This window comes from Lemur catta, chromosome 2 (genome assembly GCF_020740605.2).
Source record: "Lemur catta isolate mLemCat1 chromosome 2, mLemCat1.pri, whole genome shotgun sequence".
Lineage (NCBI taxonomy): Eukaryota > Metazoa > Chordata > Mammalia > Primates > Lemuridae > Lemur > Lemur catta.
The window spans coordinates 66,819,514-66,841,423 of NC_059129.1; the positions used below are offsets into that span (position 1 = coordinate 66,819,514).

Below are 21,910 nucleotides of genomic sequence, written 5' to 3' on the forward strand. Positions count from 1 at the left end.
TTGAAGTATAATTTGAAGTCTGTCAATGTGATGCGTCCAGATTTCTTCTTTTTGTTTAAGATTGTTGTGGCTATTCAGGTTCTTTTCTTGTTGCAAATGAAGCATAGAATTATTTTTTTCTAGATCTGTGAAATATGATGTTGGTATTTTGGTGGGGATTACATTGAATCTGTAAATCACTTTGGGTAGTATGGACATTTTAACAATGTTGATTCTACCAGTCCATGAGCATGATATGTTTTTCCATTTGTTTGTGTCATCTGTGATTTCTTTCCTCAATGTTTCATAGTTCTTTTTGTAGAGAACTTTCACCTCCTTGGTTAAGTATATTCCTGGGTAGTTTATTTTCTTTGTGGCTATTGTGAATGGTATTGAGTGTTTGATTTGACTCTCACTTTGACTAGACCCCAATGGCAATCACAGCAACAACAAAAATAAATAAATGGGACTTGATTAAAAAGCTTCTGCACAGCTAAGGAAATAATCAGCAGAGCAAACAGACAAACTACATAATGGGAGAAAATATTTGCAAGGTATACATCTGATAAAGAGCTAATAGCTAGAGTCTACAAAGAACTGAATCAAATCAGCAAAAAGAAATGAAACAACACCATTAAAAAATGTGCAAAAGATATGAACAGAAGCTTCTCAAAAGAAGACAGACAAATGGCCAATAAACATATGAAAAAGTGCTCAAAGTCACTAATCATCAGGGAAATACAAATTGAAACCACAATGAGATATCACCTTACCCCGGTTAGAATGGCTTTTATTAAAAAGTCAAAAACAATAGATGCTGGCATAGATGCAGAGAAAAAGGAAGACTTACATACTGTTGATGGGACTGCAAATTAGTATAATCTACATGGAAAATAATATGGAGATTCCTCAAAGAACTAAAAGTGCACCTATCATTCAATCCAGCAATCCCATTACTGGGTATTTACCTAAAGGAAAAGAAGTCATTTTATCAAAAAGACACCTGCACTTGAATGTTTACTGTAGCACAATTCAAAATTACAAAGATGTGGAATCAAGCCAGTGCCCATCAATTCATGAGTGGATTAACAAAGTGTGATATATGCATACTAAGGAATACTACTCAGCCACAAGAAAGGGTGATATAAGGACTTTTGGCAAAAATTTGGATGGAACTGGAGACCATTAGCCTAAGTGAAGTATCTAAATAATAGCAAAACAAATACCACATGTACTTGCTGTTAAATTGGAACTAACCGGTGAGCACACATGTGCACAGAGGGAAGTAAAACTCAGTGGAAATCAAGCAGGAGGTGGGGAGGAGGATAGGCTTAAACCTACCTAATGGGTACAATGAGCACTATCTGGGTAATAGGCACCCTTATAACCCTGACTTAAGCATAACAAAAGTTATTCATGTAACCAAAAACATTTGTACCCCTGTAATATTTTGAAATAATAAAAAAAATGAATTTCTTCTGAATTTCTTATGAGAACCGTTATTCTTCTTAGATGACTATTGTTATAATTGATTAGGAATGTGGTCAAATAAACATATGTGAAGATGGCTGATTATAATATTTACCAAAATGGAAACAATTCCTCTGTCCAGGCATTGTGCTAAGTGGATTGCTTATATACAATTTTATTCAATCCTCATGTCAATCCTATGATACCAATATCCCCATTTTACAGGTAAGAAAACTGAAGTACAGAAAGGTTAAGTAATTTTGCCAAAGTTATATTAACAGTAAGCAGCATAGCCAAACTTTGAAACTTGGTGTTTGACTTTTAAGTCCTCTCTATAGAAATGCCCCTGCTAAACTGTCAATCCACTTCAACAAAATCAGCAGTTAAACTCTCTAGTTCCCACTTGCATGACATGACAGAGGAAATCCTTCTGGAATTGCAGCATATTAACCATGTTTTGTGATCAAATCTGAGTAACAAGGAGAAACATATTTCAATTGCTTTTGGGGAGGTAATTGCCTTTAGTTTGTGAAATACTATGCTAGAACATTTAATTGTGAAAAGATAGGCCCAGGGTCTGGTCTAGAAGTTAAAAACATGATATTAAGAAAGTTAGTTGCTCTTTTTTTCTATTTTTTGAGACAGAGTCTCACTCTGACAACCTGGGTAGAGTGCAATGGTGTCATTATAGCTCACTGAAACCTCAAACTCCAGGGCTCAAGTGATCCTCCTGCCTCAGCCTCCCAAGTAGCTGGGACTACAGGTGCATGCCACAGTGCCTGACTACCTTTTCTATTTTTAGTAGAGATGGGGTCTTGCTCTTGCTCAGGCTGGTCTCATACTCTTGAGCTCAAACAATCTTCCAGCCTCAGCCTGGATACTCAATCTTCCAGCCCTAGCCAGAGTGCTAAGATGACAAGAGTGAGCCACTGTGCCTGGCCTGCTCTTCTTAATATCATAGGAAAAAATTAAATTGAATTTCTAGAGAGTGAGGGATTAGGGGTTCCTGGAATAGTGAGATGAGGACAGATTATAGGCAGGGCACAGAACTTGGAATAAGGTTGGGACTGAGTTCAAGAGCAGATCTTTAAGAGATATCTAAGATGAGAGTAGTCAAGGTATTTCTAAGACCAAGGATAGCTAATATTCAATTTTCTTTTACATCTTTGCTTTGCTATGCTGTTTTCCAAAGTACCTGACCTCTTTTCCCTGATACACCCCCCATCAAGTTTTGTGTAGTTGCTCTTTGGAAAAATCTAGGAAAAAAGAACTATGTTGATTTTTCAGTTGAGGAGAAACCAATGATAAACAACAACAATTACAGTAAGAACAATAGCTACTACTGATAAAGTGCATACTATATATTTGGCACCATTCTGAGGGCTGAAAAAATATATTTCAAATCATGCGTCTCTTACATCAATATTCTATGGCCATTATTGTTTTTATCATCATCATTTATAGATGAAGAAACCACTAAGTCACACAGAAAACAAATAGTATAACCACCATTCAATTTGTGGTTCCAGAGTTATTGTTCTTAATCTTACCATTCTACTTGATTGGTTCTAAGCTTTAGAATCAGACTGTAAATAATAGCAAAGTGATACTTTGCTCACAGAATGTGAGAGTCTATGACAAAGGCTGTTCAATTAATCTTAAATTCCCTGGTTATCATGAGGAGAACAGAATTCACTTATGGGATGAAGACTCATTTTTAGCTACGTCAGAGGAAATCATCATTTCACAAAATTGGTCACCCCATTGTTTATATTTAAGGAGTAGCCAAATAATATGTATATATGCACAAACATGAAATTAATTGCTTTAGTTTAAAAAGCTTAGATTGTTGAAGAGTTCAACTCTGTGCTTACCAGCCCTATTCTAATACATCTTTAGGCAAAATTACTTGGGGAACTCATATGCCTATTCTTTTGCCCACATTTACTCACATATAAATTATTCATGCAGATCAGGGCTGTATTCCTATACCCAAATTATAAGGGTCCCAAAATACGTGATTTTGTCTGTTACAGAATGTTAGAAAAGAAACTCATCTTATTTTATTTTTTTGGGGGGTACATGTGAGAGCTTAATGCATTCATATAATTTGTAAAGATCAAATCAGTATAATTGTGACACCCATCACCTTAAACATTTATCTTTTCTTTGTGCTAGAAACATTAAATTATTCTCTTCTAGTTATTTTGAAATATACAATAGATTATTATAAACTATAGTCACCCAATGTGAAGAAACTCATTTTAAAATTTTGTGAAGTAGGGTTAAAATATCAAAAATATCACACAATATAAAAGACAAAAAATCTCAGTTATATTTAGACATAATAATTATACATCATCCAAATTTTTCCAATATTAAGACTGTTAGGGATATCTTGTTTGAATTTGGAGAGTTAAGAAATAGAAACTAACTTATTTCCAAATAGATATGTTCTTTTATCTCAAATTTCCAAGTCATATCCACAATTAAAAACAAAAATAAAAATATCTTTGATATATAGAAGCAAACTTCATTTTCTGAGAAGATACACATATTTTTCTTATATGTAGTATATCATCTCTACCTCTTTCCCTTGTGTAGGACTGTAGAGTTTGATCAAATATATATATATATATATATATATATATATATTTTTTTTTTTTTTTTTTTTTTTGAGACAGAGTCTCGCTTTGTTGCCCGGGCTAGAGTGAGTGCCGTGGCATCAGCCTAGCTCACAGCAACCTCAAACTCCTGGGCTTAAGCGATCCTACTGCCTCAGCCTCCCGAGTAGCTGGGACTTCAGGCATGTACCACCATGCCTGGCTAATTTTTTTATATATATTTTTAGTTGGCCAGATAATTTCTTTCTATTTTTAGTAGAGACGGGGTCTCGCTCAGGCTGGTCTCGAACTCCTGACCTCAAGCAATCCACCCGCTTTGGCCTCCCAGAGTGCTAGGATTACAGGCGTGAGCCACCTCGCCCGGCCTGATTAAATATAGATAACACATTTTCCACAGTGTGATTTTATGAAACAAATGTTCCACTATAGGCTTAATTTCATATCTTAAATGGTTGAAATACTTAATATGGTTGATATCATTATCTTTTCCAAATTTAATATATCTTCAATGTAAATTTACATATGTAACATAAGTTCAAAGGTATAAATTAGATAATATTTTTTAAATATTACAAAGATTATAGTACACTATTTCTTAGAAGCTTTGGAATAGACCAAAAGCATATATAATGAAAGTCATGAGGAATTAACTCATAGATGAATATTATTAATAACAAAAATGAAAAAAGGGGACCAAATACAATAGTGAGAGAAATGAACTACTACCATATGGTAGAAAAGAAATAATGCAAACACACACGAATCCATCAAGTTCTCAGTGCAGTTTTGTTGGACTGTGTGTCTTAAAAATGAAGATTGCCAAAATGAAATTCTTTTAAAATTTATTTATATTTTGTTGTTGTTGCTGGCTATTATTGCAATGCATGGTCTGTTAGTGGACATCATGGTAAATATTAACAAAATTTTCTGACGGCATGACTCCTATACTATTATCTTCAACATGGGAATCAACAACTAATGGCACAATTTATCTGTTTGAACAATATTACAATAAAGTGGCAGTTACCAAAGGTAGGTATGTCAAAGCAGACACATTAAAAAGAGAGTTTCTGTATTTGTGCTAAATTCATCTTGGTGTTGAAAGCTCCTCCTTAATCAATCTCAAATATATAAATGTAGAATAGTTATCAAACTGCAGTTTCAGCTCTTCTCTATCTCTATCATCTGGTCTTCACCAGTTAATGATATTCGTGTTTTTAGGGGACCAAAAATGTATCAGTGTTACAGCATATTGATATAAGATAAGTTTCTTTATGGCTAAAAAACTGAAGAAAATTATATTTTACCTCATTTTCTTCAATTTCATTTTAGATCTTATATGATTATGTTATCTGAATGTATAAAATGATCAACTACAGATCCCTCATTTCTGAGTAATCAAATTTTTCTTTAGATTATATTTTAAAGCTTCATATTTTCTACTAGAAAATGGTGGGTTATTTTTTAAAAAAATAAATGGAATCAATATATTGCTAGGATGTTAAAACCCTACATCTTAGTCTTTTATTCATAAAACATTTAAAACAAATATTGGCTTAAACATAGGGCATCTAGATTGTTACCACAAATTTACAACAGCATGTTATATATTTTATAACTTACTCCCTTTTAAAAAGCAAATAATGTCCAATTTAATGATACTATTGTCATGTAGAGATGATTTATAGAGGGGAAACGTGGAAAATGATCTCTGGTGCTTTCTTCCTTTGGTTTCTAAATCATTTGCTTCTATTTGAATAGTTTTCCCCATGATTATAACTCCTTCAGGAATAGTAATTATTTAAAAAAGGATGACAGGCTAACATAACACTTAATTCAGGGTAATTTACCATTATATGGAAAAAATTGAGAATGTGTAATAAAGGACAAGATGGTTATTTTGATGTAAGGCAGCTTTAAAAATGTGTATGAATGGTATGTTTCTTATAGCTATCATTTTTTAACTCAACAGTATTTTTAAAAATCTATCCATATTGATATATACATATATAGATATATTTCATTCTTTTCAGCTGACTTGTTAGTATTTCATCTTATTTATCACCCTTTTAAACATCCATTTCCAAGCTTTCCAATGTTCTACTATTTCTAATAAGGCTATTCAGAGAGTCATTAGCTCACATATGAGTGCTTTTGTATGGCAGAAAACTAGAGGTGGAATAACTGATTTAGCTATTCTTGATGTCCTACTACATTGATACCTGTCTATTGTGCCTGAATGAAAAATCAATCCTTCATACTCTAAGCACAAGACATAAACCAATACATGATGATAAATTCCTGTGCCTGAGATATATACCACCTAGTTATTAAGAACAAATGTAGTTGACCATAAAATAGAAATAGGCAAAGATATAAGAATTAATCCAAACGTGAAAGTATTTGTTATAGACACAAATATAAATATTATCAGTTCCAACACTATAAAACATCTTGGTAGAATGATTTGAGCAAACAAAAAACCAAACAATCACCACCACCATCACCAATTAAACAAAAACCAAAATACCACAATTGGTGAATCAATTTCATTGTCGGTGCTATGATGAAAGTTATTGCTGGAATTTTTTATATCATCAGTATAAAGCTGACTACAAAAAAAGTGAGGAAGTAGAACATACTGTTTTAAAAGTTTAAGCCTTTTGGTAAGTTACAAAAGTGTTATCAATGAGTATCAATTGAGAAATATACAAATTGTGGGGATATTCACCTTACTTTATATGTGTAGGACTGGAACTAGTATTAATTCCAGTTTTATCATCTCAACAAGAGCATATCAGTGCTATAATTAATAAAAAATAGTAGGACTACACTCCCTGTAAAAAAGTCCTACATCACATGTAGTCTTCCAGTGTGGAAACCACCATATGTGCAGATGAGCTTTATTGTAATGATTCGATAAACAGAGAGCCACCAGACAAATTAGTGAAATGCAGCAATTCTCATAGCATGATCTGGGAGTTCCCGACACTCTTTCATGTGGCCTGTGAGATAAAATATTTTTAACAATATTTAGATGTTATTTGGCTTTTTCATTGTGTTTACATTTGATTGTCAATGGTAATGGTGTATAAACTAGGGATGGTTTAGTATGAATAAAAATAGCAGTGCCAAATGTATTAGTAGGTATAGCATTATTACAGACAGTTAAAAAATTTCTCTTAAAACATACTTGAAATAGTAGAGTTTTTAATTTTATTAAATTATAACTTATTAATTATATGCATTTTTAATAATGTGTGTGATAAAAAATGGAGCATGCATAAATTGTTTCTGCTGCACACTGAAGTATGATGCTTGCCTCCAGGAGAAGCACTTGAGTGATATTTGATGTGTGAAATAAACTAGCTGCTGCTTATATGGAATACAATTTTACTGGAAAGAACAACTAACATTCAAACTATGGTTATGCAATCCTAGCTATTAGGTATGTATTTTCTCAAAATCAAAATGAGTCTGTCACTTCAAGGAAAACGACTAATAGTATTTGTTGCCAATAATAAAACTTGAGCGTTCAAGCAAATATTAGAATTTTGGAAAAGTCTTATTCACCATGGTGAGTTTGATAGCTTTACAATACTTAAAGATTTTTCTGAAGACATTGGAAGGGATATTAACAAATAAGACTTTTTGATATGTAATATAGGTATACGTTGGCATTTGAAATAATTGAATAACTCAAGAAATCAATGTTTTGATACTACAAAATTGTGCATGAGTAAAAGATCCATTCAAAATGCAAGATAGAACAACAAATTTTAAGTTAACAGTATAAAATGTATATTGATTCGGTTTTATATTTTTCAATTAACCTCTAATAATTTGTTACTTATCAAGTTTTAGTATAATATCAAAGAATGTCTGAAAAGTCTATTAGTACATTCCTATATTTTCCAAATATATATGTGTGTGTGTGTGTGTGTGTGTGTGTGTGTGTGTGTGTGTGTGTAGAGAGAGAAACAGAAAGAGGCCAGAATTTCTCCAACTACTTCAGCAAAATGATTATTGGACAGATTGAATGCAGAAGCACATATGAAAATTCAGCTGTCCTCATTAAGCCAGATATAATATATATTTGTAAAAGACACATAACAATGCTACTCTTATCATTTTTGTTTTGAAAAAGCAAAGCTGTTTTGCATAAAATATGCTATTCTATATTATTTAACATATAATGAGTTTATTATTTTATAAGAATTAATAAAGGGAAGATAGCAGAGTAGGAAGCACCAGGAAAGCTATCTACCCACCTAGACAACAATTGCTCTGGCAGAATGATGTAACTAATTTGAAATACTGAAGTCTATCGAAGGCTTGAAACTTTCAGATGAAGGCTTGGAGATTAAACTATGGTTAATTTCTGTCAATTTCATCTCTTGGCAAAGTACCATCTACCCATCCCACACCCCTCAGTCATGAGGCAGACAGCCGAACCCATGTTCCTGGAGCATTCTATACATTTTGTGGGAGCCATGGTGGACAAAAAGGATCCTGTCCTCCAAATTTTGGAGATCTATGCTCTGATTACTGATTACTGCTTCTAATCACAGAGGTGCAGCCAAACAGATAATGGACATTGTTATACCTCCTCCCATTGTTGAATGCCTCTCTGTCTTTGGTCAAAGTGAATTTCATATGACTTAAAGGGCCAGTACAATTTTTTGCCTCTTAATTTTTCTCATTTTCTACTTTTGAGAGCCAGATATTAAAGACTAGTACATTAAAAAATAACTGTATAAATAGAAAAAATATTTTAAATGGCTAGGCATTCCCAGGGAAAGACTCAAAAAGGACTTGAGAAGACCTTAAGAAACTACATGTAAGACAAACTCAAAGAGAACCACACAAAGACACATTATAATCAAACTTCTGTTCTTTCCTGTTTTTTTTTTTTTGATACAGAGTCCTGCTCTGTTGCCTGGTCTAGAGTGCCATGGTGTCAGCCTAACTCACAGCAACCTCAAACTCTTGGGCTCAAGCAATCCTATTGCCTCGGCCTCCCGAGTAGCTGGGACTACAGGCATGCACCACCATGCCTGGCTAATTTTTTCTATATATTTTTAGTTGTCCCATTAATTTCTTTCTATTTTTTAGTAGAGACAGGGTCTCACTCTTGCTCAGGCTGGTCTCAAACTCCTGACCTTGAGCAATCCTCCCGCCTCGGCCTCCCAGAGTGCTGGGATTATAAGCATGAGCCACCGTGCCCAGCCATAATCAAACTTTTGAAAACTGAAGACAAGGTGGCAATCTTGAGATCAGCAAGAGAAAGGTGACACACAAGGGACCTTAAATGAAATTATCAGATTTCTTTTTTCTTTTTTAATAATGTTTATTTAAAAATATTCAGGGATATAAATGTGCTTGTTAAATGGATGATTTGTATAATGCTGAAATCAGGAATTTTAGTGTGGCCATCACCAAAATACTGTACCTTGTACCTGACAGGAAAGTTTTTATCCCTTGCCTCCTCCTATCCTCCCCCCTTCTTAATTTCCAATGTCCTTTACACCCCTTTATGACCATGTGTACCCATTGTTTACCTGACACATATTAGTGAGAATATGTGTTGTTCTATGAAGCCAGTATCACCTTGATAGCAAAGCCAGAAAAGGAAACAAAAAAAAAAAAAAAAAGAAAGGAAGAAAGAAAAAACTACATACCAATATCCCTTATGGTCATAAAGGCAAAAATCCTCAACAAAATACTAGCAAACCAAATCAATAGCACATAAAAAAGATAATTGATGATGATCAAGTGGGTTTCATCCCCATGATGCAGGGATGGTTCAACATACACAAATAAAGAAATGTGATTCACCACATAAACAGAAGGAAAATAAAGGCCATATGATCATCTCAATAGATGTAGAAAAAGCATTTGATAAAATTCAGAACTCTCCATGATAAAAACCTCAACAAACTAGGCATAGAAGGAACATATCTCAAAATAATAAAAAGCCACATATGACACACCCACAGACAATATCATATTGAATGGGGAAAAGTTAAAAGCATTCCCCCTAAGAACTGGAATAAGACAAGGGTGCCTACTGTCACCATTTCTATTCAACATACCACTGGAAATCCTAGCCAGAACAATCAAGCAAGAAAAAGAAATAAAGACTATCCCAGTGGAGACAGAGGAGGTCAAAATATCCCTGTATGCTGATGACAAGATTTTGTATCTAGAAACCCTAAAGACTCCACCAAAAGAATCCTAGAATTAATAAATAAATTCAGCAAAATCTCAAGTTTCAAAATCCATGTACACAAATGAGTAGCATTTCTGCATGCTAATAACATTTAATCTGATAGTCAAATCAAGGACTCAATACCATTTACAGTAGCTCAAAATATAAACACAAAATGCTTAGGGATATACTTAACCAAAGAGATGAAAAATTTCTAGAAGAACAACAAAACACTGATGAAAGAAATCATAGATGATATAATCAAATGGAAAAATAGCCCATGCTCATGGATTGGGAGAATCAACATCATAGAAATGTCCATACTGCCCAATGAAATTTATAGATTCAATGTAATCCCCATTAAAATACCAATATAATATTTCACAGATGTAGAAAAAATAATTCTTAGCTTCATTTGGAACCAAAAAAGAGCCTGAAAAGCCAAAGCAATCTTAAGCAAAAAAAAAAAAAAAAAAAAAAAAAAATCAGAAAGCATCACACTACCTGACTTCAAATCATTATTATAAGGGTATAGTAACTAAACCAGCATGGTACTGGTATAAAAACAGACACATAGAACAATGGAACAGAATAGAGAACAGAGAAATAAAACCATCTACCTACAACCAATTGATCTTCTACAAAACAGACAAAAATATACATTGGGGAAAAGAAGTCCTTTTCAATAAATGGTGCTGGGAAAACTGGATAGCCACATGCAGAAGAATGAAACAGGACCTCGATCTCTCACTATATTCAAAAATTAATTGAAGATGGATGAAAGACTTAAATGTAAGGTGTGAAATCAAAAAAATCTTAGAAGAAATAATAGGAAAAACTCTTCTAGACATTGGCCTAATGAAAGAATTTATGACTAAGACCCCAAAGGCAAATAGAGCAGTAACAAAAATAAATAAATTGAACTTAATTAAATTAAGAACCTTCTGCATAGTGAAGGAAATAATCAACAGAGCAAATAGACAACCTATATAATGGGAGAAAATATTCACAAACTATACATCTGATAAAGGGCTAATATCCAGAATCTATAAAAAAAATTCAAAGAAATCAGCAATAACAACCAAAAAAAAAAAAAACCATTAAAAAGTAGACAAAAGATATGAGCAGGAGTTTTTCCAAGGAGGATAGACATATGTGCAATAAACTTACGAAAAAGTGTTCAATATCACTAATCATCAGTGATTAAATTTAATGCAAATTGAAGCCACAATGAGATACTACCTCACCCCTGTCAGCATGACAATTATTAAAAAGTAAAAAAATAGATTCTGGCATGGGCACAGAAAAAAATGAATACTTATATACTGTTACTGGGATTGCAAATTAGAATAACCTCTATGGAAAACAGTATGGAGATTCCTCAAAGAAATAAATGCCGACTTGCCATTCGACCCAGCAACCCCACTATTGGATATCTACCTAAAAGAAAACAAGTCATTATTTCAAAAAGACACCTTCATTCAAATGTTTATTGCAGCACAATTCAGAATTGTAAAGATGTGGAATCGACCTAAGTGGCCATCAATTCAAGAACGTATAAAGAAAATGTGGTGTATACATACCATGGAATACTACTCAGCCATGAAAAAGAATGAACTAATGTCTTTTGCAGTAACTTGGATAGAATTGGAGACCGTTATCCTAAATGAAGTATCTCAGGAATGGAAACATAAATACAACATGTACTCTCTACTAATTGGGAGCTAAACAATGGGCATACATGGGCACCTCTAAAAAGATGTAAAGTACAATGGAAACCAAGAATGGATGTCAGAGGGGAATGAGGGGTAAAACCTATGGAGTATAATGTACACTATTATGGTAACAAGTATAGTAAAACCCCTGATTTAAGTATTAGATAAGGTATCCATGTATTGAAAATATTTGTATCTCCTTAATATTTTGAAGTAAAGATACATTGCTGAGACTTATTTTGTGGCCTAACATATGGTCTATCTTGGAAAATGTCCCATATGCTGATGTGAAGAATCTATATTCTGCAATTTTGGGGTAGAATGTACTGTAAAAATTTGTTAGGTCCATTTGTTCTACAGTCTTGTTTAAGCCCAGGGTTTGTTGGTCTATTGTCCTGATGATATGTCAGGTCCTGTTGGCAGAGTGCTAAAGCCCCCAGCTATTATAATGTTGCTGTTTGTTTCTTTCCTTAGATCTAGTAGAATTTGTTTTTATGAATCTGGGAGTTCCTGTGTTAGGTGCATATATATTTAGTATTGTTATATATTCTTGCTGAATTGATCCCTTTATAATGACCATCTTTGTCCCTTTTTTTATCACTATTGATTTAAAGTCTATTTTATATGATATGAGAATAGCTACTCTTGCTCACATTTGGTTTCTATTTGCATGGAATATTTTTTTGATCCCTTTAACTTGAATGTATGAGAAGCTTTGCAAGTTAAATGGGTTTCTTGGAGATAGCATATATTGGATTGTGGGATTTTTTTAATCCATTCAGCCAACATACATTTTTTAAGGGGTCATCACTATCATTCCCATTCAGTGTTAGTACTGATATGTGAAATACTATTCTGGTCATCATTTTGATTGTTACCTAGTTACTTTGTTCTTTCTATTATGGTACTGTTTTATAAGAACTCTTGAGTTTTAACTATTGGGTATTATCAATTATTCTGTTCCATATATAGAACATTTTTAATCATTTCTTGTAGGGCAGGTCTAGTGGTGACAAATTCTCTTAGTGTTTGCTTGTCTGGAAAAGTCTTTTTTTTTTTTTTTGAGACAGAGTCTCACTCTGTAGCCCAGGCTAGAGTCAGTACCGTGGCGTCAGCCTAGCTCACAGCAACCTCAAACTCCTGGGCTTAAGCGATCCTACTGCCTCAGCCTCCCGAGTAGCTGGGACTACAGGCATGCGCCACCATGCCCGGCTAATTTTTTCTATATATTTTTAGTTAGCCAGATAATTTATTTCTATTTTTAGTAGAGACGGGGTCTCACTCTGGCTCAGGCTTGTCTTGAACTCCTGACCTGGAGCGATCCACCCGCCTTGGCCTCCCAGAGTGCTAGGATTTACAGGCGTGAGCCACCGTGCCCGGCCTGGAAAAGTCTTTATTTCTCCTTCATATATAAAACTTAGTTTTGGAGAATACAAAATCCCAGGCTGACAATTATTCTATTTAAGAGATAGAAGATAGAATGCAGTTTGATTTCTAAGTCAGTAGGTGGTGCTTATTGGTAAGCATCAGCAACATCCTGTATGATTGAGTCAGTAAATGCTGTAATGGGCTATATAAGTTGTCCTCCCTGCCAGTAGGTGGCACCTGCAGGAAGGAGCAAGATGAAGTGGTGTTTTTTGAGACCTGTGACTGGCTCTAGTTGATTAGGAGAAGCACTTGGATGTCCCAAGTGGTGGGCAGGGCCCTGAAGCTCCCAGGGTACTCCTCCTTATTCTCCACTACAGCAGAGACATGTGGAAGAGTATCCTTTGTACCACATAAGACGGCTCAAGGGAATTATCCAGGTGGAGGTCACAAGCTTGTCCTGCTCAAAGATGGGATGAATCAGAACCATCAACTATAGTTGAACACAATAGCCTAAAGCTGAAAACCTCCCCTTTAAAAGCTCTGTATTCCTGTTCAGAGGCATGACATTGGTACTTTAAGATGGGAATCTGCCAACCTCCTCATTTGCTGGCAAATTAATAAACTTCTCTTTCTTTCTCCTCACACCACTTGTCCTCATTCTTCTGATGCAGCCTCAAGGACAAGTGCCAAGTTTTTGGTAATAGTTAGAGTGTTATAACTTTAGGCAATTGAGTGTAATCCCCATGCTAACTACAAAGAAAATAGCTATAGAATATATACAAAAGGATATCAGAAATAAATTTATATATTTTACTATGAAAGATAAGCTAAACACAGAAAAGACTGTAATACATAAAATGTGAGAAAAGTAAAACGATAGGGCATGTAGAAAACAAATAGCAAAGTAATAAAATCCCTCCTTATTGGTAATTACTTTAAATGAAAATGGATTATACTTTTCAGTCAAAAGACAAAGACTTACAGAATGGATAAAACACATGATCCAACTATATCCTTTCTGCAAGAGATTCAGTTTAGATCTGAAGACACAAATATTTGAGTTGGAACTCTTTGAGCGAAAAAAAGGAAATGACACATTTTGGTGTGGTTATTTGAACAAGTGATTTGAAAAATTACTAGTGATATTTTACCTGCAATTGCCAATGTGATTTTTTTTCACTGCCTTGGATGGAATGAAAGATCCCCAGTTATTGATTTCTGTAACTTCTATGCAGCCAGTAAAATTCTCAACTGGTCCAGAAATCTGAGTGAGAGAGAGAGAGAGAATTTATATAATTTCCTGCAATATATTATTCTTGCTGCAAACTGGTCATACTGTGCATTTGGATTTGTGGTCTGATTTGATTTACTCAACATATTGATAGTACAGTAATTCAACTCTTCTCATAAATATCTATCTAAAATTAATGGGATTGTTCCATGTCTTGGCTATTGCAAATGAACACGTGCAAATAGATAAAGAAGACAGCTGAAGAATGTAATGTAATATTATTCAGCCTTAAAAAAGGAGATTCACTCATTTGCCACAACTTGGATGAACTTGGAGGACATTATGCTAAGTGAAATAAGGCAGAGACAAAAATAAAAATATTGCATGATCTCACTTATAATGTAATCTAAAAAATAAAAAATTAAATTTAAAGAATAAAATTGTCATAAAATCAGGGGCTGTGGGAGGGGTGGAGAGGAAATGGGTAGATGCAGGTCAGAGGATACAAAGTAGAAGTTATTTAGGAAGAGCAAGTCTAGTGATATAATGTACAACACGATAAATATAGTTAATAATATTATATTGTATTTGGAATTTTTGCTAAATGACTAGATTTTAGTTGCTTTTGCCACACACACACACACACACACACACACACACACACAAATGAATAAGTATGTGTGATAATGGATGTTAAAACTTGCTTCACTATGGTAACCATTTTACTAACCATATGTATTTCAAAACATCATATTATTTACATTAAATATAAATAATAAAACTTATTTAAAAATTAGTAGGAGAGAATACCACCTTATTTGTCAAAAGTGTTCAAGTCTGTATATCTTAGTACTGTATGAATTACACAGTCACTAATATTTGAATAAAGAAAAAAGTTCACAATTACAATGAATTCCCAGTGAAAAATAGGAGAAAAGCTGGTACACTCATCCTTCCCATCAAGGCATTACATTTTCCATCTTTTACTTTTGTTCTTTGCACTTATTCCTTTCAGACATCAGTTACCTTGCCTCATCTACATCTATCAAAACATCAAGACGAATTGCTCTTCTAGAGGCCAAAGCAAACCCAGAGTAAGCTACAAATATTTGTGATATCCTGCAGCCCTGATACATTATGCATGACTTTTGTGTACAGTTGGCTGCCTATCCTCCTTAGGAATAATTTGGGCAAAAAAATAACAGAAAGATGCTAAGAGGCCAAGAACAAAAAGAGAAAATAAGGACATTGGAAAGCACTCGTTTTGCTGAACAAAAATAACCTCATAAAGATAAACAGACATATGGCTTTTCATTCTATTCACTGTTAACATACAATACTATAACAATAATTACATGTATTTGTAATTTATATTTAGAAGAGAAAGAAACTAGAAGCAAATACAGCTCAGAATTCAATAGCTAGAAACGAGCATTTATTTTAAGTTCTGTCCTCTGTTAAGCTCTCAGTATTATTAAAAATTTCAAGCTTACATGGACCAAATCACGATCAGGGAAACCACTAAACTTATATACTAAAAATTAAGTTGCCTAACTTGATTTTTTAATTAAATGTACACACTACTCGCACTCTCCAGACTTCATATCTCTTTGAGTGTAATACTGTACATGAATAAAGAATAGAATAAGATTTTGACTTGTTTAGAAATTTTAGGATGAATATATTTTATTTCATCTTTTAACATATAGTCAATTTTAAAACAGTTTTTTCTATTTTCTCCCGATATAAAATAAGCTCAAATGTACTGCAAACCCTCTCAACTAGTAGTACTCTATCAAATGTCAAAATGACTAAACTAGAAAATAAAACAATATATCACACTGTAAGTTTACAAGGAAGTCAAGTTGGTTCCAAGAAAAACAGAAACATTTGTCTCTCATATGCTGCAGATGGGAAAGTGTTTATTTCTGATTGTTAGCTTAAAGTTTCTATGGGCTTCATTAATCTTTTTGATTTTCAAATTTAATTTTTATTTTTACTGCAGTTCTACATGGGCCTAATTTTTAAATTTAAAAGTAAATTTTCTATCTACCTCTTCTGAGACATCACAAATGGTTTACTATTAAAACATTTAAAAATAAAATGCTCTCAGAAAAATATTTCTGATTGTAATGTTTATGAATGTTGGAACTTAATTTTGACATAGCTCAGCAATGGCATAAAAGTATATGCATTTTTCAATAATATCAGAAGGGATCTGTTCATTAAGATCTTTATTATTCATGAAGATTAAGAGAACAAAGAAAGTGGATGCTTTTTAAATAAATACAAAGCCACTAGAAAGCTATGAAAAATGTTGTAAAAAGAAAATGGTTCTATGATTACTCTACTGAGATACTTCTTAGAATTCTATGATACAATTTCATCCATATATAATGGATTAAAATAAATATTAATTTATTTACCTTTGGCTTTGAATAATGGCAAGGAAAACATTTCCTGGCCATTAGCTTTTAATTTGAATCAGTTCAAAACTCTTTCATTTTTTATGTTTTAATAGACCGATAACTCCCTACTTCTCCCACACGTTAACTTCTGGCAGTACTGTTCAGACTGAGTTATTCTCATGTCTTTTTCACTTTGAATATGAAAATTCATTTTGCAAAAATAAGTGAAACTTGAACTCAGATATATTGAACCTTAATACTGAACTCTAAGCACATGGTTCTTAGACAATTTCCAGTGCTGGTAAACTTTTCCTTGAATTTTAGTTTATAGTAATCTGGCTAGTCAGATGGCTACTTTATAGTAATTTCTAGGACAGGATTCTTAAAAGTAAAAGAAACAACACATACATAACTGATATGACAAGTAACAATGTAACAATATGTAACAGATTAATTAGGGACAAGATTATGATGGCAAATTACCTATATTAGATTATAAGAATGGTACTGTTTTATGGTATCTTCATTTTAATAAGAAAAATTTTGTACTCAACATGTGCTACTGTGATTTCTCAAATACAGGTCTTATTTTTATCCAAGCCAAATAATAAAATAATGACTCCTAGTTATTTCTAAACAATGTAATGTGGTAAGGTATTATGCCAACTCACAGCAACAAGGATATAATTCATAGTACTGAGAAGTAATAATAACAGAGTTCTCACTTATCATTTCAAATGTGTTATCTCAAATTTCACAAATTTCTAAATATATCTTCAATATATTCTCATTTTTTCTACTTCCATATTAATAGAATAATATTTAATTGTCTCTCTGGCATTTGATGACTTTTGCTCTAGAGTCTTCTAAAGAAAATTGAAGTCAGTAGATTATCCGTAATGGATAAGAAATTTCCAAATTAATATTCAATAGAAATTACACAAAGCTTAGACAGAGAGCCTTCATGACTATAGTTTAGACTGTATATATAATATTCCAAACTTACGAATAAATAATTTTAAATACAAAAATACCTTATGAATATTTTGAAAATCAGGTGCCTAAACAACTGATGCTAGAAAAAATATGAAAATATGAAGTGTTCTTTTTTTTTCCCTTATAGACATAGTAGAGATACAATTACTTGAAGAATGTCTTAAAAGATGTTTCAGTGTCTTCTGGTTTTATTTTTTTCTGATAAGAAGTCAGTGATAATTTTTTATTAGGTTTTATTAAGATTATTGAAGATATGGCTAGATATTTTTCATCAAATCCAAAAAGTTTTGCTTTTTATTTCCTCAATTTTTCTGTCCCACTTTGTCTCTCCATCCTTTTGGAACTTAAATTATACATATTTTGACACCTATTATTTTCCTACAGGTATTGAGTCTCTGTTCATTTTTCCCATCCTTTTTAGGTTTCTCTTTCAGTGTAGTCTCTATTCCTGTGTATTCAAGTTCAATGATTGATTTCCTTCTGCAGTGTGTAATCTGTTGTTAAACAGAGTTCAGATATTATATTTTTATCTTTAGAAGCTCTATTTGTTTCTCATTAATAGTTAAATTATTGTTGATTCTTTTTATACTTGCTTCTTCTTTTATAGTTTTTATGTTTTTCCTTTTTAGATTTTCTTTCAGTCCTTAGACAAATTTATAATAATAGTTTTAAAGTCCTTTTATACTGATCATATAATCTCTATGATTTCTTGACTTGTTTCCTTTGACTCATTGTTATCCTGATCATAGGCCATAGATTTGTTTTTTTTCCATGTCTAATAATGACTATTATATATTGGATATTGTATTTTTACTTTGATTTTTGTTTTCTCATATTTTAATTGTTTATAGTGGTAAAGAATATTGTAGTACTGATTACTCATTCATAGCCAGGAAACTCATATGTCTTTTTTTAAACAAAAAATTCTATGTGGCTTATACTATAGAATAAATAGTTCTCAGTACCAAACTCTTACCATTATTCCTGATTCCCTGCTCAAAATATTTTCACACTTTTCATAAACTTATTCTGATATTAGCTTTCAAGTTTCTAAGTAACATGTTCAGTGTACTAATTTTTTAATTTTACACATTTTTAATTGGCTTAGTTTTTATGCTCCAATCATCCCAAAACTCGACTAGACATATAAATCCTTCCTTGATAATGTAAATATTATGATTACTTCTATTTTTTCTTTTAACTTAAATTTTCACAGTTTCTCCATTATCATATTTAAACTTCCCTTTTTGTTTTCCCATGGTGAATCCACTCTTATCTGAATTCCACATATTACTCAGACTTAGCTTATTCCTTTATTGGTATATTCATTGATAATCTGATCAAATTTCATTAGTACCAGCTTCAAACTGATTGAAGCAGTTGATAGTTCATAAGGAAATATGGGGATGATGCAATTTAGTCCTATACTTTTTAGCTCATGGCTAAAAATGTAAAATAGATACTAATGATATTGTGCTGAAGAAATTAATGACTTTGAAGAATTATACGTGGGGCATCAAAGGTGAAGGGAGAGACATAAAGAAGTAGAAAATTCAATGCAATGAATATTTATTTAATGCCTATTAAGTATTTATTAGCTTTTAATAAATCATTCCAAGGCTGAGGACCTTGGAAAATAATAGGTCAAGAAAAAGAGGGAAATTGGTAGGAAGTGCCAATTTTGAGTACATAGAAGCAAACGTAAATGTTAACATGTAGCGTTTCAGCAGTTTAACTATTGAGGAGGATAAGAACAAATTGGATGATAATTATCTACCATGTATAATACCAACTGTCCCATGTTAATCTATAAATATCCTAAATGTGGGATTTTAGCAACTTAAAGACAAAACAACTATATAAAATAGGACTATTTTAGTCCATAAAATGTGATGATACTTCAATTTTATTTTGACATACTCATTACATTGTGTGCACATTTTAATATTTACGGGATTCATGTGGACATAGTCTATAGGTAGAGGTAAACTAGAAAGTTGGTTAAGTCTAAATCCCCAGATGAGAATAAAATTCATACGTTAATTCAACAAGTATTTATTGAACACATACTGCGTAGCAAGCACAGGGTGGTCATATATTGTCATACAAATTGTTCACTAAGTAAAACTTCTAGCTGACAGAGTAGAGCCCAATATTTAATCCACATTTTTTTCTCCACTTTGCTCAAAAAAGGTGTAACCAAAAAAATCTGTAAACTCGGGTTTATTTTCTCTAATTCAAACAAAGTCACTATATAGCATCTGTGGGGTAGGTATTACTGCAATATAATGTCAGTAAAAAACCAAAGTTCAATTTTAAAAAAGGGAGGAGAGTAATAGATTTCTGTTTCTGACAACAACAGAGTAACTTGGAGACCAAATCTCTTTTGAAAATAACTAGATAGAGCAGAATCCATATAAAAGTCTATTTACAGGCTATAGAGAACTACCAAGGAAATGAGGACTTGGGGCCAACATCTCAGAGAGAAAGAAAGCACAGTGTTGATGTGGACATTTTCTCTTGAAATATTTTGGGTTTTTTTTTTATATATTTTTTATTTTACTCTTGAAATATTTTGAATTTGTAAGTGGCAGATGAGATTTGAAGAAGCCAAGCAGGAACCTCTATAAGTACTGTGGCTGAGGACAAAATATTGAATTTCGAGACCAAATAATCATTTTCTCTGGACGACTGGAATGAAACAATTAGAGAATTGAACGCTTGTGGAGTATGTTTCTAAATTTTTCAAGACAGCAAGTTTGCAGAGCAGCCTAGAATTTATTCCAAGGAAATCTGCATCAGTGGTGTCATTGGTTACTATTTCTTTACTGCAGAAACTGGCAAAGAATGTCCCTGTACAATGGCACTAGAAAAGCAGAACAAAACAAATCTGTTTTTCTCCAGTTTCATCTTTCTCCTAGCAAGACCAAACACGCTCTATTCCACACTACAATTTGTATAGCACCTACCCCATCCACAAACATTCACACACATCATTTTAATTCAGCTATCTGTAAACTGAGCCATTTTCTATGATTTTTTTTTTTACTTTAACAGCTTGATTTAGGTATACCTCACATATAAAATTTATCCATTTAAAAAGTACATTCAAGAGTTTTAGTATATTCACAAATTTGTTCAATTATTACTGCAACTTATTTTAGAATAAATTGTCACCCCCAAAAGAAACACCTTATCTGTTAGCAGTCAGTCTCCATTCAGTGCTAGGCAACCACTAATGTTACTTTCTATTTCCATAGATTTACTTATTATGGACATTTTACAAAAATAGAAACATATATGATCTTTGTGGACTGGTTTCTTTTAATTTAGCATAATGCTTTTAACATTCCTCCATGTTGTAGCAGGTATCAGTACATCATTCCTTTTTGAACGATATTCAAAATGAATAATATTCCATTGCATAGATATATGATATTTTATTTATCCACTTATAACTCAACGGACCTTGGGTTGATTCCATTTTTTGGCTATTACAAATAATGCTGCTATAAATATTCATGTACAAATTTTTGTTTAGATATATGCTTTCATTTCTCTTGAGCACATGACCAATCTCATAAATTTTCTATATGTGTTTATGTAATTTATTTGGGTCCACTTTTCCTACTATAGCTACTTCAGTATAAATCTTACAGAGGGGGCTAGTAACCAGGAGCTAATTTGTCGTGCTCAAAATTAATGCATCAAAATTACTTCTAATTGAAAACAACCTAAATGTCCATCTACAGGATCTTGCTCAAGTAAATTGTGTACCACCACAAACTGCAAATACAAAGTAGGAATATCACCATATATTACCATGGAGTGTGCAGTGGATGCTGTGGTATCCATACAGATCTCCCTTTAGAAGTGAAAGATTTTTCCCCTCCTTCCACTATTAGGAG

The 21,910-nt window shown here is 32.8% G+C and overlaps 1 protein-coding gene across 1 annotated transcript in view; it reads right to left on the reverse strand.

The window, feature by feature from the left end:
- The window catches only part of EYS (eyes shut homolog), a 1,451,515-nt gene that overhangs the window by 461,345 nt on the left and 968,260 nt on the right, over positions 1-21,910 (reverse strand). Inside the window, 1 exon segment of the mRNA XM_045543805.1 lies at positions 14,519-14,631. Within this exon segment, the coding sequence (XP_045399761.1) occupies positions 14,519-14,631 (113 nt within the window).